General features: G+C 47.4%; 1 protein-coding gene across 12 annotated transcripts in view; it reads left to right on the top strand.

Annotated features, from left to right (window-relative positions):
- FOXN3 (forkhead box N3) overlaps positions 1–20,211 on the top strand; it is a 407,295-nt gene that overhangs the window by 357,471 nt on the left and 29,613 nt on the right. For 9 of the 12 annotated variants that reach the window (XM_089908097.1, XM_089908098.1, XM_089908095.1 and 6 more), the window contains one exon: positions 15,381–15,446. The exons of 2 other annotated variants lie outside the window; for them this stretch is intronic. In XM_089908097.1, the coding sequence (XP_089764223.1) occupies positions 15,381–15,446 (66 nt within the window). The remainder of the gene's footprint in view (positions 1–15,380; positions 15,447–20,211) is intronic. One more of the 12 variants, XM_089908100.1, reaches the window with a different exon arrangement.

The following is a 20,211-nucleotide window of genomic DNA, read 5'->3' as shown; positions in this document are numbered from 1 at the left end:
TCCAGGTACTACTTGCCTCCGTGCGTTCAGACATGGCCAGTCATCCCTCTGCTGCTAGCATCCCATGAACCCTCACCTGGCTATGAAGGCACCAGGTGACAAGTTCTAAAAGTGACTCGGGAGCCTTCTTTGGCAGGAGACAACAGGTTGGTGATCTCAGAGGAGCATTGCTCAGAAGGTGGATGCACTGGTATCTGGGTTTATTCATTCCATTTTTGCCATCAGTTCCATCAGTCTACACACACATTACAGCAGACTGGGTGAAATGTAACTTTGAGGGACTACCGTGTATTTTGTTTGTTTTTGTTTCATTGGGTTTTTTGATGTTTCCTTTTATCGGCTTAGTCGGCAGGATTCAGGGAATACTGTGTTGAATATGTGGGTTCAATTTTAGGTGAGATTGGCTCTGTGAAGTACTTTTTAAAATAAAAAGCAGAAACACCTTTTTTAAACAAATTCTTTGTCTTATCTAGAGAGAACCCCTGGCGGTCCAGTGGTTAGGACTTGACACTTTCACTGCCAAGGCTCCGGGTTCGATCCCTGGTCAGGGAGCTAGGTTCCTGCAAGCCGTGAGGTGCGGCCAAAAAAAAAAAACAGAAACAGTAAGACATAAACACTAAGTGGGGGAGGGAAGGAGGGAACACTTAGGCTGCTCAGCATTTTCTCTCCATCGTAAGTCAAGCCAAAGCCCAGATTTCTAGAGTGTAAGTTTTGTCCTTACCTCTCCCTTCCACACCCAACGTGCCCCCATCACACACATACACGTTCTCTGAAGCAGTAATCATTTGTGGGGACAGGAGGCTGGTGACAGTGGGTCAGCTCGTGCCTGGCCTCGCAGGATGGGCTGAATGCCTGTCACCAAGCACCTTGGTGGTCAGAGCTGGCAGCAGCAGGGTTTTGGGGGTCCGCTGCCACACTGACCTGAGGCACAGGCAGGTCTGAGGGCTCCAGCTCAGTGAAAAATATACCAAAAGCCTTCCTAGAAGAATCTTGAAGGGGAGAGAAAACCACAGGTGCCAGCATGGAGGCAGTTGCTCTGGTTTTCCCTTCTCTGTTTTCCAGTGTTCTTTGTTTGGTTTTGCTCATATAATACTTGCTGTAACATTTTTTTCCTTTTGAAAGATGAAATGTACCTTTCACGGTAAGAGAAGGAATGCAGTTGCTGTCATGAAGTCACCTGATCCACCTGCTTGCTGGGCTGGCCTGCAAAGCCCTCTCCATATGGTTTTGCCCTTACGCAGCCCCAGTGGGAACAGACCTTACCCCACCCACACTGTCACTTTTTTGTCCACTTTACCTTCAGAGTCTACCTGGGTCTGTTCATCATATTGTCTGATGACCGTCCTCTCTCTTGGTTTTTCCGAAAACAAGTGTGCCCCAGACACAAGCTGAAAACCTTTCTTGGCGTAGCATTTATAGTTCTGGAATGAATACATAGCATCTGCAAAAGGAAATCAGCTCTGGCCTGAACTCACCTCCTTTAAAAGCATGCTTCCCTAACCAAGCTCTTGCCCTCAGCACTTGGTCTACTTTATTCCACAGTATATTTACTTAGTGTTTTCACGTGCTGGTTGTTTTACTCATGTACGCTATGTGGCTGGGAAGTAAGGAACTCAATTATTTTTTTTCAAGCACATCCAAAAAAAGAATGTCCTTCAAAGTAGACTCAAGGCAAAATACTTGTTCCAGGGATGAAGACATTCCCAAAAATTGTTCTGGAAACTTCTGTGGAGGTTGTCTTTAGAACCATTTTCCCACCAGAAGATCAGCTCATTGCTTCATGGTTAGACTAAAGTCTAAACCCACGCCAATCATTCCCACCCTCCCCACCCATGGTCTCTCAGAGTGCAGGGATCTTCCACCCCTTTAGGGTCTGTAGCCTTCTCAGCTGGTTGGTATCTCCTTCAGGATTTCTCTCCCAGTAGCATAGCGTTATATGTAAATCTTGTTGGGTAGAAAACTTAATCCTTTTATTTCCATGATACTTTCATTTGTAGTCTTAATCTTGAATCTACATTTCCATATATTTCCATATTTAGTTGTGTCTAAAATGAATTACTTCTTAACAGCCTCACGCTATTTTTTGTTCTCAGTAATGAATGGATGGGGCCAGTCTCTATGTATGCAATTGAGTAGACACTATGCAGTGAAAATGGAATCAATGACAATTACATTATTATAGCCTCCTCATTGTATCCACCTTCTCTGCAACCCCTAAAAGGTGCAGGACATCCCAGGAGCCAGCTTTGAGAGAGACATTAGGTAAAGTTCCCCTGTAGGATAAAGGAAAACAAGTGCTTTGTTGGTGCTTTGTTTTTATTTTTCAATCAATATATTTCATAGTGTAAGTTGTTTCTGAATAAACATGTTTCAGAGAACTACACACACACAAAATACCAAGCAACAGATGTGCTTTTATCTTTTTTTTTATAATGTATTTGGGGGTGAGGATTAGACCGGAAAGTATAAAAGGTGAAGCATTAAAACTGAGGCCCAGACAGAGCTCAGTGACCAGTAATCCTGTTGCGAGAATCAGCAGCCCTGATTCACTTTGGGAAAATAGCGGAGGAGATGGTTGGGCAGCTTTCAGCATCAGTCCTGGTGAAGAACGCGCTCCAGTCTCCCAAGTGATGAGTGGAGTCTTCAGTTTGGTGTGTACAGACGAAAGCAGGAATAAGGACTTCAAGGTCTTTGATGGGAAATGTGCTTCCCCTGTTCTGGTTCCTCTTTGTATCTGAAACTCAGGTCTCTAAGGGAGAAAGAGACGGGTTTCCCAGGACCCACTCCCCAGTGGAAGCAGGATGGTGTCAGCCGGTGATTGTTGTGTGGGTATGTGTGTGTCAGGGAGGGAGCCTGTTTGCTTCCCTCACGTCTTTTATTAAGATGCCCCAAATAGGATTTACGTAGCTGGGCTTTAGTAGTAAATTCGTATGACTTTCCATCTGGAAACAGGGTGGCCAAAGAGTACTAACATATTTCCTTTCTTGGAGCTGAAAGCGTGCAGAAGTCCCTGCTTTGCTGGCCCACTCCTGGTCAGCTGCCCAGCTCTGGGGCACTGTGGATGGACGGAGCCCTCCAGACTAGCTAGAAGAAAACCATAGACGGTTACACGAGCCTGCGGTGATTCTGCTTGCCCTCCACTGACCTGTCCCGCCCCCTGCAGCCCAGCCCTGTCCCCATCCGCGTGTCTGCTGTCTGCCTGCCCCGTGCTGCGATCCCAGTGTCTGAGCCACACTCGGTAGCCCTTCCCAATCTCACTCCGCCTCCCCACTGCCTGACTTCCTGTCGGTTGGCTTTGTCTGCTCAGTTTTCTCACTTGAGGTTGTGGGCCGGGTGCTGGCTCTCCTGCCCTCCACCCTCCCCCCCCAGAAGAGGGCAAGCACTCCTACACACCCGGGCCTGGCAGGCTGGCCTCCCTCAGTTGCCGTGGACACAGGGCACGGTGGAAGGGAGAGTGCTCTGGCCTTGGTGGATAGATAGGCCTCTCCCCAGAGAATACCCTAAACGTTCATTTGGAAATCCACTGTACCAAAGTGAGAGAATTCTGCGATGTGCACTTGAATTCAGCCCCTGGGGTGCAGACGCAAAGAGTCACGGTGGGGGACTGCGTGTCCCTCTGAAGGCCCTTCGCCACCACATTCGTCCAGCCACCCATCACTGCTTACCGCAGGCTCTGTTCCAGCCTCCCAGGGAATCCCTCTCTGGGGATGGTGTAACCAATGGGCTGTAGCAGGTGAATTATTTTATTTTTAATTTGTTCCCCTCGCCCCTACCCACATCCTCTGACTGCAGATGGGTTCTTAGAACACCCTCCGACTTGTCTTGAAGTAAAAGAAAGGGAATTGCTGGGCATCGCTCCCAGGGCATAACCGTTGCCCAGCTGTGGAGTTAACCTGATGGTGGAGATTAGGGTCCAGAGTGGCAGGGGTCTCCTCTTCCAGGTTCTTGAGGAGCAGCTCTCTGGTAAGGAAGTTGATTTCAGCATGGGAAAACCCTTTTTCCACTCAACTGAATGATCGTTTATGGCAGGGGTCCCCAACCCCCGGGCCACGGACCAGTGCCTATTAGGAACCGGGCTGCACAGCAGGAGGTAAGCGGCAGGCGAGCGAGCGAGCAAAGCTTCATGTGCCGCCCCCCATCGCCCCCCATCGCTCACATTACCTCCTGAACCATCCCCCCACCCCCCAGTCCGTGGAATAATTGTCTTCCATGAAACCCGTCCCTGGTGCCAAAAAGGTTGGGGACCACTGGTTTATGGCACAGGAACACGCAGATGGTAACGCATTGCATGGGATGGTGTGTGCGATTCAATATGGTAGACTTGATGTGGAAAGCACGGGGCAAGGTTTATTTATTTTATTTTATTTTATTCTATTCTATTTTATTTTTTGGCCGCGCCGCACTGCTTGTGGGATCTTAGTTCCCCGACCAGTGATTGAACCCAGCCCCTCGGCAGTGAAAGCACGGAGTCCTAACCACTGAACCACCAGGGAATTCCTGAGGGGTAAGGTTTAGTTCTGACGTGTCCTATCTGATGACAGTCGCCTGTCAGATCTGGGAAAATCAATGGTTCCCTGTTCCTTTTGAAATTCTTTCGAGTCAGCATAATACATACATTCCCAGACAAAGTGAGCCTTGTGTTTAGAGTTAACTTCCTCCAGTTCTTCATCCCTTGAACATTAGGGAGGAAGTCGGTTGAAAGCTGGGCAAGCAGTCGCTTTGTGCCTTGGACCACTGATGTCAGCCTTCTTCTGTGTGATATTTACTTTCACTAACACACCTGCCAGTGTCACTCTGAGATGGAATCTTTGCTTCTGGAAAAGGGGCTTTGCACATCTACCCAGTTTAAGACAGAGCTAATTGGAGATGCCGTGCAAGTGGAAATATTCAATTGTCAGCAACAACAAGCATTGCATGCCTGGTGGGGACCAGGCCACCATGAGAACGGCTGGAGCTGTGGAAGAGTTTGTGCAGGAGTTGCCAGAAATCCTGTGACCTTTCCTAGAGGTGGAAGTGGTTTCTAGGGTGGGGACTGTGCAGGAGCTGATTTTCCAGTAGGTGGGAAGAAGTGATAGCTGGGGAAGACAAGCTCGCAGCATGGGGAGGGGAGAAACCGGCTAAGATAGATGCCCTGGAGTTCCCCTGCCACCTCCCGCCTGTTATGCATCCAGCCCTCTGGTGCTCCTGTTGTCCCACTGGGCCTTTAGCTCCTGTCTCAGGGATCCCCATCCTGGTTCTGCCTCTGGTTTCTGGACTTGGTGCATCCTTCCTCCGAGACATCAGTGTGGCCAGGCCTTCCGGTTCTCAGGGCTCTTTTGGGAGCCCCCCATTCCCGTTCCTGCCCCTGGAAGCCTACCATACTCAGGGCTGTCTTCCTGGTCCCAGCTGGGTGGTGGGCTTTTGCTCTATCACTGGTTGGAGAAGCCAGGAGCAAACACGAGGTTTTCAAAGCAAAGAATTCCAGAGTCTAAAAGGCTTCAGCATGTATCCCCTTCAGTCCTCCCTCCCAGCATCAGAAGCCCCTCTACAGAATCCCCAGATGTCTTCTGTGCTCATGGTTGTCATGTACAGCATCCCCAGAGAGGCAAAAGTCAGAGCATGCAGTAAGCAGAGATCTACAACTGAATGAGGTGCAAAGGGGAAGGCACTTCCGAGGAATGTGTAGTTTCTCATTCACCTACAAGAAGTTTAAAAAGAGTTTTTTTTAGAAACTCCCGGCAGACAAGCAGCTGTAGAACAGTTGAACAAGCCAAACAGAACCAAACCAGACCTCCTTGCTTCTTAAGTAATGGTTACATCTCACAGGACAGAAGTCATAACCCGTTCTGGGTTTCCTGTCACCTTTGCCCACATGCTCCAGTTCTAGAATTTTGAACCCTTTGTACTGTCCACCTTGGTCCACGTGGTTCCTTTCCCTTTGCTCCCAGGCAGCTGCTAGAAAGATTTCCATCAACTGGTCAAAGATATTAAAGAGGCAGACATTCATCGTGGGGAAAATTCAGAGCGCCGATGTGAGGTGTTGGTGTGACAGTGTCTTGGCGGAGAGGAGAGGGGTGAACCTGAAGTGAGCCAGGAGAGGGTGGTGGCATTGCTTTCATTGGAAGCACTGACTTGGAAAAGTAGGGAATGAAACGCAGACCTCTGAAGAAGCAAAGGAGACTTTAGAATTAAGCGACTCAGAACACAACAAAGTTAAAGTGTTTCTTGTTCTCCAGAGAAAAGCAGAAGGATGGAAGCGTCTGGCCTGAGGAGTGTCGAGGAGCTTGCTTTTACTTCTCAAGCAGGGAGGGACGCAGCAGCAAAAGTGAGTGACTCGCAGAGAGTTCGAGGCCCCAGAGGGCCAGCGGCTCAGCCTCCCTAACATCACATTAGAAACAGGGCGTCTGAGACTTACAGAGGTGACAGCCCGTGTCACCTGACTCCCAGCCCAGGGTGCACCCTGAGCTCAGCACTTAACCTTCCAGATGCTTTCCCTCCAATCCCTTCTGCATGAAATGGAATCAGCGTAATCAATGGGCAATTGACAGGCGTTAGAAGGATATCCCTGGTTGGGAAGCTGGCTTGTAGAACTGTGGTCCTGATTTGCAGAGTTGACCATGATGCCACTCCTCAGAGCCAGTAAATCCCTCATTTCGAGCTCACCAGTCACTGGGTTTAAGCTGAGGAAGAAGATGTGTGAATGGGAGCCTAATAACCCTAAAATGCACGCAGAATTTATTCATCCTGTAGTTCGCCCCGACCTGATTTAGATTCTCTTTTGTGACAACAAACAACTGTTAGTTTCAACTTGTTTAATTGTTAGTTTTAACTCAATTCATTTCTTCAGTGTAGCAAGAGTTTGGAGGTTGTTTTGTTTATTTGTTTGTTTGACTTAATCTTTTGGAGAAGCAGGACTGCTCTTGGTGTTCTCTAGCTCCAACTCTCATCCTAAAGATAGTTTTTGTTTGTTTGTTTGTTTTTTGTGGTACACGGGCCTCTCACTGTTGTGGCCTCTCCCGTTGCGGAGCACAGGCTCCGGATGCGCAGGGTCAGCGGCCATGGCTCACGGGCCCAGCCGCTCCGCGGCATGTGGGATCTTCCCGGCCCGGGGCACGAACCCGTCCCCTGCATCGGCAGGCGGACTCTCAACCACTGCGCCACCAGGGAAGCCTCTAAAGATAGTTTTTAAAAGTCACAACTTGGAGTCAGTTTTTGTGTGAGGCTGTTATTCCCTAAAACCCCATCCATCGTGAAGATCGTCCACCGGGCTCATTGGTGTCACTTTCCCTCGTCTGGCTGTGAGAGCCTCGCAGATATGTAGCCGTGGTGAATACCATCTTAATCACCTCCAGCCAGAAGGGAGGTGGGAAAAATATTCCTGGTAAATGACCTCAGTAGATCTGACAGCACCGCCACCCGCCCCCGGCCCGCCCCAGCCCGTTCTGTTGCCTTTGAGATCAGAGGCGGCTGGTGCAGATGTCTTGATCGATTGCAACAGCAGCCAAAGCGTGTGACTCCTACTTCAGTGGTTTCAAAGCCACAAATGTAGATATCCCATCTCTATTAACTGACACCTAGGGATTTTGCAAAAAGGGGAGAAAAAGAGACATCAACAACAGAGTGAATTTTATGTCTATTTGTTTACTTTTGATGTATTCTGTTTGAGATACTTTGGCTCGAAGAACTGTTTTTCCTGACCATAGCACATGTACTTGTAAGCTTAATACAGAGTTTCTCAACCTCAGCACTATTCACATTCTGAATCCAATAATTCTTTGTTGTGGGGGACTGTCAGGACACTGTAGAATGCTGGATAGCATCCCTGGGTTAAGTGTTGCCACTAGGTGCCAGTAGCATCCTCCCCGTCCCACCCCGTCATGACAATGAAAGCCACCTCCAGACGTTGCCATACAAGGGGCAGATAACATTGCCATACGAGGGAAGGGGTGCAAAATCATCCCTGATTGAGAACCACTGACTCATGGAGTATATGGAATGTACATAATGAAACCATGCGTATCTACTCAGAATGCCCCAGGAAGTGTACACCTTATTGAGATTTTTATTTCTTTTCTTGCTTGTGTATTTGCTTTCATCTGTTTCTTGTTCCCTTAGCCCTAAAAGTTATCCACGTATTTTTTTCCTCCATTTTCAGGGATTAATTAAATACTTTCAGATGTCACTCTCATGCAGAGTTACAGGAAAATGGATAAAGATATTTCAAAGCAAAGAGATCTAGGAAAGTTATAGATGATAAAGGATTTCTAGGGAGCACTTGCCATCCTCGATGGGCTTCTTTGGATGGAATTCAAATCCCCTGCTAAAGGAGGCTCTTTCCCTTTCCTACACATCAGAACCCCCTGATAAATTTTTACAAAACTCAGTGTCATCTGGGATGGGGCCTGACATTTAGTTTTCTGGAGTTTCCTGGGGATTCCACTGCACATCCAGAGGCTTATGCCCTGGGAGCATCAGACAGTTGGATTGGATGAGGTGTGCATTCAAATGTTCAACATCTATTTTTCTAGCACCCCCTGTGCTCCAGGCACTGTTCTAGGTGTTGGGGATACAGCAGTGAAAAGGCAGAGAGGGAGGAGCCCTTGTAGCAGGGCTCACTTTCTTGCGAAGAATGTCAGAGAGAATATGAGCACCTTGTTGTGTGCATCTGATTGAATGTGTACTGTGTCCATATGTCCAGTAATTTTTTGGCCGAGTGTTTGTTTGGCTTTTTTTTAATGCTTCTTGAATCTCTTTTATTCAGTTACATAAAGACCTTTTATCATCCTGTAAAACATTTCAGATATGAAAGGGAGCAGGGAGAAATAGAGAAACCGTGATTTCTAAGAGAGCTATGATTGTTGGTTGTTCTCAGGCTTTATCTATGGGAAAAGTTTCATTATCACTGTTTTGTTAGGTTGGTCAACTCAGAGATGCTAAGGATGGCACTCACATTTTTGCAGCCTTTCTGTAGCAGTGAGGATTGAACCAGGGGTTTCTGGCCATCTTTTGTATTCTTAGTTTGTTAAAACAGATGGTCTCTGCATTCACTCCCCTATGACCCCAGATCCTAGAGGAAGGGGCATGGATATAAACAGAAGCCACACCAAGAACCCACAACATACCCATGCCAGGCCGCATGGATTGCTCTGAAGTGGACCCAGCAGATGCCCAGAATGACAGCCCACCACACTCCAGGGACACTAGGATAGTCTTCCAGCCTTGCTAAGAGTGTTAACTGCCTCCAAAGGCCTTGGAGCAGATGCCCCATTTGGTAGATACTCCTTGGAGTCCATAGTTCTGGCAGCCGTGAGCTGGAAAGGGAGGAAAAAGTCAGGGGACATTATGGGGCATTATGGGTGGAGCCAGGAACTCTGTGGAATGAGATTTAAAACCAGTTCAGCCTCTCCCGTGTCTGTAGCCACCCATCACCCTTTTGAAAGGAATGAACTCAGACCCAGCAAAGTGAAAGTCACATGTTGGTCAGCAGCAGCCCCAAGACTCAAACCCAAGAATACTCATGCCTCACCTTGTGCTCTTCCTGTGATACTCACAAAGGAAAAGCCTCCTCCCGGTGCCCAGAAGAAACTGTCTCCACATTTTGGTAAAATGAAGCACAATCTTTTCTTTTTTTTTTTTCTTAAATCCAAACAGCTGAACCATTGGTTCTGGAAACTTTGTTACCTGTTATTTCACTGTAGGATAACATAATTGTGTATATACCTTCAGGAGAAAGAGGATTTGAAAACATCTTTAAGATGTGTGACCGTTTTTCAGTCTCATAGTACAGAGAAGAGGCAATGTGATAAGACAACTGTATTAAAGATGAAAATTGAAATGGGCCGCTGGGAACCAGGCCAGAGGAGAAGTAACATTTGTTACTGAAGCATGAGAAAGGAGGAATTTTTTTAAATATGGGATTTGAGATTCGCTGGGTTTTAAGGACGGTCATTAAGCATCCATGATGGCACTCTTGATGTTTTACTGAATTAACCGAGTGGTAAATGATATGGCCTCTGGTATTAGGACGCTGAACTCGGTACTGCTGTGAAACACGCCCCCACCCCCTCCAAAAATAAAGAGGGTTGTGCTCCTCTGTTCTCCTGTCCCCCTCTGCCTTACCGACATTCCCCAGAGATACAACATAAAGGATGCTTCTGCCAGGTGGATCTTCATTCCTAAAAAGAGTTCCTGGCCAAAATATCTTCTTCCTCTTTTCTTATGCTGGTAAGCTGGATTGAACCATCTTGGGGATAGAATTCCTTTTTTTTAAGCCCAGGGAAAAATTTGACGCAGCCAACATGCAGCTCTTCCTCCCCGAATCTGGTCCTGGACCTTTCATCTGTCAGAATCAACCATGCCTCCGAAGCAAAGCATCCCTGGCTCCAGAACAGCTGCCCAGTCCCCTAAAACAGCTCCAGCCAAAAAGCTCCAGAACAAGCATCCTTGGTCAAAAGCATCCCACCAAGAAGATGTGCTTCCATCAGAAAGCCCCTTGGGTACCTAAGGACACAGACCACTGCCAGCTCTCTCCTGAGCACAGGGCTTGAGAGGCTTTTAGGGACACCCAAAGTGTGCTCATGAAAACTAACACGTCACCAAGGTGGCAGCTGGGGGTGAGCCCCAGAGAGAGGTTGAGAAGTAAGAGCTGTACACGGCAGAGGAGGGAGAGATGGGGGCCATGCTGGGTCCTCATGGGGAGGGGGGCCGGGAGAGAAGGAGGGGATTGCTGTGCTAAGGCAGTGTCTTCAGGGGCTCAGGATTTGTAGGGAGAAAGCAGTGTGCTGGGTGCAGGTTTCCCGTTACAAACGCTTTGTGTCTGCCTTCTGAGAGTCTGCAGTCTAAAGGAGAGGGAATGTCGGTACGAACACTGTGGTGTGTTTTTATGCATGAAAAAGTCACCACAAAAAAACTTCGGCTTATGTATACTAATATGACAGTGTGCCAAGATCTGTCATTAAGTGAAAAATAGGGGGACAAAGTTATCTGCAGAAGAGTATTTTCCACATGAACCAATTTTTAAAGAATAGATATGTGTGCATGTGTAAGTGTACGTGTGCTGGTATTTCAGTGGATATATATAAACACCTGTATTTGTATAGACAGTTTCTGGACATATGTACAAAAAAATGTGAATCTGGGAGTGGGGAAGGCATTTATTTCTCAAATTATATCCACCTAGTATATATATATATATATATATACACACTTTTTTTTTTTTTTTTTGCATTACACGGGCCTCCCACCGCTGTGGCCTCTCCCGTTGCGGAGCACAGGCTCTGGACGCACAGGCTCAGCGGCCATGGCTCACAGGCCCAGCCGCTCCGCGGCATGTGGGATCTTCCTGGACTGGGGCACGAATCCATGTTCCCTGCATTGGCAGGTGGACTCTCAACCACTGCGCCACCAGGGAAGCCCCCCTAGTGTATATTTTTTGTTCACAGTGGGCATGCATTACTTTCTTGATTTTTGTTTTAAGGGAAAAAATCTTAGACATTTTAATAATATTGTAGTATCTCTTTAGAGAGGAGGGATGGGTGGTTTTTGGCTCTGAAGACTGAGACACGCACAGGATGCCTGGGTGTGACAAGTGTAAAGGTGTGTCAGATGTTTAGTAGAGGATCCGAGAGACTTTTTGACATAGAAACATGGCTGATTGAGGCTTCTTTCGGGCTGTCTGGTGTTTCTTCAACACACCTGGAGCCAAAGCTGGCCCTTCTAGCATTGACCTGTACAGTTCTGGAAGATCCGTGCTTAAGCAGCTTACTGGATCAAGAAGGAGGTCTGGTTGATTACTTCCATTTTCATTTATCTGTATCTGAGTATTGAACCCAGATAATGTTATATTTGATACACTAACAAATGAGACAAAAAGATGCCACTCAGGAGACAATTCTGTGCAGTTTTGGGGTAAGGCAGAGATTTCTTAGTTGGGACACAAAAAGCATTGAGCTATAAAAGAAATGGATAAATTGGATTTTACAAAAATTTCAAACTTCTCCTTATTAAAAGACACTATTAAGAAGCTAAACAGACAGGCCGTGGACTCAGAAAAATATATCTTGCAAAGGACTTCTATCTAGAATGTTTAAAGAAACCTTACAATTCAGTCGTAAGAAATTTAACAACCCAATGAAAAAACAGGCACAAACTTGAACAGGTTTTCCACAAAAGAAGATCTACACATGGCCGTTATGCACATGAAAAGATGTTCAACATCGTTTGTCAGTAGGGAAATACAAGTTAAAACCACGAGGAAATACCACGACACATCTAGAAAGGCTCAAGTTTTAAAAGATTGACAAAAATGTGGAGCAACTGGAACTCATACGTGGTACAGCCTCTTTGGAAAAGAGAATCAATCCTCTGTAAAGTTAAACGTACACTTACCAGCGGTTACCCAAGGGAATGAAAAGCTGTTCTCAGAAGACTGGTAGAAAAGCTCACAGCAGCTTTTTCTGCAAGTTCCCAAACTGGAATCAACCCAAATGTCCATCTACGGGTAGATGGATAAACAAATGGTAGTGTATCCATACAATGGGGTACTACTTGACAGTAACGGTAATAGGAATGAACTGCTGACATCACAGCCTGGATGAATAACACAAAGCGAATCAGTAGTTGCCCAGAGCAAGGGTAGGGATGACAGCAAAGGGGCACGAGGAAACTTCGGGGTGATGGAAATCTGTATCTTCACTCTCCTCTTTACCTTGATTATGGTGGTGGTAGCGCTGGTATAAAATTTGTCAGACTCATCAACCCGTACGCCAAGGATGACACTCACTGTATCCCCCAGGGAAGGGCTGGCACTGTCGTGCCAGGGTGTACACACCTGCACAAACTCATGATCACGTTTTCTCATACCATTTACAGTTCTCATGTTTGCCAATTCACCTACCAAGATATCATGAGGGAGGAATCCTGTGCCTTGCCCTCCATTCCATTCTGCTCATGGGGCTTCATGAGCAGGAACTGACCCATTCAGAATGGAGAGTGGGGCTTAGGAATTGATTATGAATGAAATAATGAGAAGACTGGGTGTTACATTTGCCCCAGATGCCTGGAGACCAGCAGGAGTGCCAAGGTAGCAACAGAATTCTTATCTGTGGAGGCCTCAGGCATGGCAAATCTGGTTGGAAGGAAGGATTGGAGGGCTTGTCCTAAAGCATCCTATTTTTACTTAGATTATATGTTTATTTGGCTTGGCTGGGTGAGGTGGGGGTAGGGGTCATGGGTGGATGTTACGAGGGTCTGAAGCATTCCCCATGTTGCCCTTGGGGCTGCCCCACTTAGGTTCGGTGAATGTTAATGATGTTAATACTCTTGCCCTTTAAAGTTCTCTTTCTCTCCCTTCTTTTTCCTTCTTTCATTACATCTTTCTATCTGTGGCCCTTTACACCTTCCTCCTGAGGTCGAATGTGTTTTTGAAGAGTACGGAACTACTTTCTTTAGTTTTCAGGCAAAATAAGTAGGAAAAGACTCCAGACTTCTTAACTATGTTTCCTCTTGTTCTGCCCGCATCAAACCTCCTGGTCACTCAGGAAAACTCCAATGAGAGTGGCCTGGGGAGGTGGGGACCGTCCAGCCAGGCCAAACCTGGGTTGCCTGCAGCACTTGCATTCTTGAAGATGGCAAAGAACCTTTGCTTGGCGAGGGGAAACAGGCATGTTTTCTCATTCCTGAGAAAGGAAAGGCCCTTTCCAAAAAGAGGGACTAGGAGAGGAAGGCCTCAGCCCCCACAACCATGGCACCTCCGAGGAGCTGCTTGCTGCCCATGGCTTGTGGGGTACCAGCAGTACCCTGACACTGCGAGCCCTTTGTCCTGGTGGGGACATGAGAGGGCAGGGACAGCGGCAGCCCTGGGAGCACTGAGTGGAACTTTAAGTTTTTTGGTTCATCATTCAACTAATATATATATTTTAACATCAGTGGGAATCGATGACTGTTTTAGGAGTTTCACCCCAGGAGTTGTCAAATAAGTTAATCTACCTGTTTCTCCTACAATATACTTCTTAAAATAAAATTCTACTCCATTATGAAGTGTAAGTAATGGACCTCCTGCAGGCAAAATAGAAAAAGACCTGAAGAGTCAAGTTCCTTTGCCTTTGTTTGTTTTTCGGGTTTTTTTCTGTTTTGAGACACTGTCTTCTGAAACCAGAGTCAACCGTATTATTAATCACTGGTAGGGCTTTATACTGTATCACGTTACTCCCCGGGAATTAAACTGCACATATAAAGTTATGAAACATGTACTTTTTTAAACGGTAAAAAAGTTATTTTCTAACATAAAACCCCAGATAAAGTGCCATTAGCCGTAAATTGAATTTTTTGGTATGTAATTTATACGAAAACTGACAAGTGCGACCCCGCCACCCCGCACCCCGTCATTAGTCATCGGTTTAGTGGATGCAGAAGTAGTAATCTTCAAGGGCAGGCATTTGGATGTAGACTTCCTTTATTTGGACCGGGCTCAAGCGGCAGCTCCTGTCACTGGGCCTCAGCGAATTTTACCCCAGGGCAGCTGGGACGCTGCGCTGGGGCAGATGTTCTTTTCAGCCTATTCAGTGACCATTCTTGGGGGTTGTTTACTGTTGCCATGGTGACTTTCGTTTCCATAGCAGCAGAGCTGCTGTTTCTCAGAGGAAAATGAATTTAGTTATAAAAGGATAATATTTTTCTGTCTGTATATAACCTGCCATCTGTCAACCGGTGGATCAGAAAGGATTCAGAAACCTATTAAGACTGATAGCAATGAAGTGATGAGTTTTTTTTGGTCCCATATTAAAAGCAATAATAGATGTGGAAACAAATGTTGTCCCCTCAACATCAGAACTTTAATTTTTTTCTTTATATTGATGTGTGTGTGTGTTTAATGCCTTCACCGCCTCCACCACTGCTGCGACAACCTCATAAAATACAGTTTACATTCTGCTGACAAATGGAAATGACCGAATATCTTGTTTGTATCTCACTAGATGCAGGTGTATTTAGTGCTTTCTTTTCTTGGTGCTGTGAGCGTCCCTGGTTCATTAAAGATTCCGGTGGCTGAACTTTCTATTGTCACCCCACTCTCCTCTCCTCCACCCCCGGGGACAAAGCTGTGCGGGTGAAAAGATCAGCAACTTATCAGGAACATACAGTGCAAATTATGAAATTAGCAAACTGCGAAAAAAAACCCGTGCTTTATCTGAAAAACTTGCTAACATGCCCCTTAAATCTCATTCTAGAATAACATTCTTCCTTGCAAATCCAAATGGGAAGAAAAGTCACCTTTGGGATAGCTCCTCTAGATCCTGGAATTTTTTTTCTCTGTTGCATTCATAAACTGTAACGTGCAGGGGGAAAAACACCCACACACACCAGCCCCGTTGTAAATAATGTTGTTTATTGGTTGATTTTTCCAGATCCTGACATTGATGCTGCCAGTGCCATGATGCTTTTGAATACTCCCCCTGAGATACAAGCAGGTTGTGAGTAGATATTTCTATAGCCTACAGCACCATAGTTTGTGAACTTAACCTTCTCCTTTATATACCAGGCCATAGGAAGAACTAATGCTCAAGCCAACCTTCCCTTATAGAATCACTTTAAACTACCTCAGTGCATGATTACATACATGTGCGCATAAAGATGCAGCTACGCATATGTATGAATGAATGCATAGGTGTGTTTCCAAGATGAGAAAGTTCTAATATAATTTCAGGGCTTAAGACTTGGGGGCAGGGAAGTGGACCCTGTAATGAGTCCCAGAGGAGAGACCCTTTGTCCTGCAGGAATTGTTCCTGTGAGTTTGTAGTTTCTGCTAGAAGAGGCTACAGGGGGCCAGCCTGACAGTCATGGAACTCAGCAGTGTCCGTTTTTAGACATTCCTCTCCCCTTGGGGACCTCATTAATAACAGGCTACCATTTAAGAGAGAGGAGAGGAAAATCTGGCGAGGCAAGGATGCAGGAGTTTGGAACAGCCTTAAAATGGAAACACTGTGGTGCCCCCCGCCCTGCGTCTTCCCCACCAGCTTTCCAGGGTGCCACAGACAGAAGGGCAGGGCTGGTTTAGCGAAGCAGGGCTCCTATCTTCATCTTCTGTTGGCCCTTGAGCAATGTCAAGCTTGAGACAACTCTTTTCCTAACTTGAACTTCTCTTCTCTCCACCATCGGATGTTTCTCCCCACCTCTGGAGCTACAACATTGTTAGAAAGGTCTCCTTCCCAAGTGATGACAAATGACCCAAACGCAGACATCTGTCCCCTCCTCCTCCCAACTTGAGGGTAGTTTCTCTGGCACATTCCACCCCCCACCAGAAGCCTGTTGAGCAGATAGCCACCACGGGCCGCTCAGCTCACTGGCAGGACAATTGCATCGCCGCCTCCTGTGCATGAAACTCACGGCGTGGAGACGGCGGCGTGAAGCGGCACACCCCGCCGTGACGCCCACCAGGGCTGGCGCCCACCTGCCTCATTCTGAGCGCTGCATGGCCTCCTGAGCAAAGGGAATCCCCCGCTTCTGGAGCTGATAGGGTTTCCCACAGGAGAACATCTGTTCCCAGACCCTACCCAGGTGTCTTTTGATGCAGAGTTCCAGACCATCCCTCCTAGCCTTCTACTCGTCACAGCCTTCCAACAGCTTTAGGAAACTTGGCTCCTTCCTTACCTCGTCCATTCTTTAAAGGACCCAAGAGATGCAGCCAGGCATTCTCGGGAGAGACTCATCCCTGTGCCGCGGGCTGCCATTACCTGATCCTGAAGGCACAGAATTCTCATTCTCTCTTTGCTAAACTCAGCTTGCCGGCAGTTGACATAACGGCTGCCCACACCTCCGAGAAGGAAACACCACCGTAAGCAGATATGTCCCGGTGCAGTCCTGTAACTAGCGGCTAACCTGTAGCGTGGGTTTCAAATGATGTTTGAAGTTACAAGGAAATGAAAAAAACAAAATCAGAAAAAAAAAAAAACAAAAAACCCTCTGTTCTCAGATGACTCTTGCAGGAAGAGTATAGACCAGACTGTAATTCAGTTACGGTCTGAAATGGTTTCTGAAATCGAGTTGCGTAATTCATCATGAGGCAAGCGTACTGATTTTATCAGAGCTGTGTAAGGTTCAGGCACCTTCCTTTGCACCCAGCCGCCGCCCGCAGTGATCATTGGTTTAAAGAAATAACTTGGGGCTTCCCTGGTGGCGCAGTGGTTGAGAGTCCGCCTGCCGATGCAGGGGACACGGGTTCGTGCCCCGGGCCGGGAAGATCCCACATGCCGCGGAGTGGCTGGGCCCGTGAGCCATGGCTGCTGAGCCTGCGCGTCCGGACCCTGTGCTCCACAACAGGAGAGGCCACAACAGTGAGAGGCCCGCATACCGCAAAAAAAAAAAAAAGAAAAAAGAAATAACCTGATGAACTGGAACTGGAGTTAACCAGGAAAAGGCAAAGGGATTGGTCATTAACAGCAGCTTTATAAAAATCCATTATCACTAGATTCTTGACCACAGATAGAAGAGGAAAAGGGTTGATCCTGATTAGCTGAGAAGTTAATTGTTTTAATGTTCTCATGGCTAAATGAACTTCTTCTCTCCCTTACTGTAACACAAACTGTAATAATTATTTTTTTCAAGGTATCCATAGTCTTATTTACATTGAAATGCTGAATTTGAGTTTTCAAAGCGCGTTCATGTCTTGAAGCTGTAGAGGCTTTCCTACCGCGCTGTCACCACTGTGAGAAACCTGGCTGTAGCCTTCGTGAAGGCCCCCGCCAAGAGGGGGTCCCAGGGTCCTGGAAGGAAGGAACCAGGAAGCCCATAAAAGTCGTGGAAGGAGACACATTGGCAGGAGCAGCAGAGAAGTAAATTTAAGGACTGGGCAGAGGGTAGAACATCACCTTTATATTCACCTTCCTGTCTGACCCCAAGCCTTGTAAAATCCCCATGAGGCCAAGCTAGGGCATACTCAGTGGGCCAGATGTAAAGCCCCCCAAAATTGGACCAGTACCATCGGAAGGAAGTGAGTGTCCGTTGAGCGTCCGCTCCAGGCACTTGGGGGAGCCAGGGGGTCCCTCCTCAGCCTTCTGAGAAACGCAGTCCAAGGTTTGTGTCTCCGACGCCAGGCCTCTCTTTTCACTTAGCTCTTCTTTGCCTCACTCTCCCTTCCCCTCCCTGCCTGATGTTTCTTGTCCTGGGAAGTGATGCAGTACCTCGCCTCCTGAAGGGAGACGCATTCCATACATACGGTGGTGAAGCCACCGTGCCCTACACTGCTGGCTTTGTGCAAAGCCTGGAAAAAGTGAGAGGTGACCCCTCGACCAAAAGGTCCAAAGGCAGCAGACACCCAGGCAGTGATGGAGTGTGGGCAGCCTACCGAGGGGTGTTTGTGTGCATGTGTCCCGGTGAGGATGTGTATGTACATCACCCAGGTTCGGGGGTCCTGCCACTGCCCACGCGTGGGGAGCGTGGATTCCTGTCTGCATGGAGTCTGCCTGTGTTCTCCCCCGTGTTGCTCCGTGGCTGGGCTCTGTTTATAGAGCTTCCTTGTGTGCTGCTATTTATAGCCCCTTGTTTTCACCTCCCAGGCTGTGTGATGCCCCTCTTCGACTGGCGGCCACCGGCCACCAACCTAGTCTGTCTGCCACTGGCACTCCCAGCCGTCGGAGGCTGTCCTGGATGGTTTGAAAGCCTTTTCCTTTGTCATTGCCCTTCGTAGCCAGCTCACTTCAGGTCACCAGACGGCAGCCACTTAGGTCTTTTCCGCTCATCCTCCCTGCTCGGCGTCTGCACAGCTTAGCTCGGTGCACACTGGCCTCCGTCTGGCTCTGAGCTGAGTAGTTCATAGAAAGGAAACTTCTCCAGAAGTTGATGAGAACCCCAGCCAGCCAAGACGCTCATCTTGGGGGAACCCGAACCTGCCCCAAGGGTGCTCACTGCACTATGTGTTGCTTGAGCTGGACCCCCTGTGGGTCCCCTCAGCCCCTCCCTGTGCTCTGATGCTTCTCTTTCTGTGAGGCAGCAGTGCACATCTAATCAAAACCTCAGGCCACAGCATTTTGTCTCCTCTGGTAGCACCAGCGGTAGTGTTATCTTTCTCAGACTTTCCCAGATTGCAGTATGGGGAACATTCTACAACGTGTGCCATCGTGTCTCAGGTGCTCTGTAAAACACTACTTCCAGAAAAATCCAAGCAGGACACTGCTTCCTCCTTATCTCTTAACTTTGGATTATGCTTCTGGTCAAGTCCATCCACCTACCCCCCCACCCCCCGGTAAAAAGTGTCTGTGTAGACTAATTCCACTTCTAGAGTCTACTTAAATACCTGCTTTGCAGTTCCCCTTCGACAAGCCCTGTGAGTCATCTTTAACCCCAGTGGAGGAATTGTTATTAAGTCCAGAGAAGTCAGATCACCATTACTCATCTTCAAAGGCTTGCATGATCCCTGGTTGGAATGTTCCAGAGAGGAACTCTAGGTAATAAACAAAACAACAAAATGGGACGGAGGGGGGAGGCGGAGTTCTGCATCCGCCTCCCCAGAACTAGGCTGTGTATGGATGCACCAGCCACCAGCGAAGAAGGGCAACCAGGAAGCAGGCTCCCCTCTCTCAGCCCCCTCCCCAGCATCTTTCCAAGGAAGCAGGTGGAAAGGCCAATTTTAGGAAAGGGAAGGATTATCGGAATCACCTGCTGCTCAGCTTATGGCCTCTGGTAGCTTAGCCAGGGCTGCTCTCCAAAGGCGGCAGCAGGAGTGCAGGGGTTACTTTCACAAGCTGTGAAAATCAAGGAAACTGAGCATCAGGAGGGAAGCTGGGGAAGCCAGGATGGGGCGGAGCTGAGGGGGGCGGAGCTGCAGGAAGGTTTCTCTTGTGCCTTCAACTTTTTTTTTTTAGGTTCTGGAGACGATCACATTTAGATCACAGTGAGCGGTGCTGCTTGATTGGACTCTGTGTGTGTGTGTGTGTGTGTGTGTGTGTGTTGCGTGTGTTGCTTTCTTGCTGGTTAAAGTAAGAAAGTTTAGGGTCACTGTATAACTTAATGTAAAGTGGTCGATCAGCTGGGAGCCCTGGTGCTGATGTCCTTAGCACCTCATCCCAGGATTTGAGAGTCTCAGATGTATGTCTTCTCTCCTATAAAAGCCACTTTAAAAAAATTTTATTTTATATTGGAGTAGGTTGATTAACAATGTTGTGCTAGTTTCAGGTGTACAGCAAAGTGGTTCAGTTGTACATGTACATGTGTCTATTCTTTTTCTAATTCTTTTCCCATTTA

This window comes from Delphinapterus leucas, chromosome 2 (genome assembly GCF_059928025.1).
Source record: "Delphinapterus leucas isolate spDelLeu-1000000601 "Yukka" chromosome 2, BTC_Dleu_Yukka2, whole genome shotgun sequence".
In the NCBI taxonomy this organism is placed as follows: domain Eukaryota; kingdom Metazoa; phylum Chordata; class Mammalia; order Artiodactyla; family Monodontidae; genus Delphinapterus; species Delphinapterus leucas.
The sequence above is the reverse complement of the archived record's forward strand: the minus strand, read 5'-3'. Positions and strand labels throughout refer to the sequence as shown.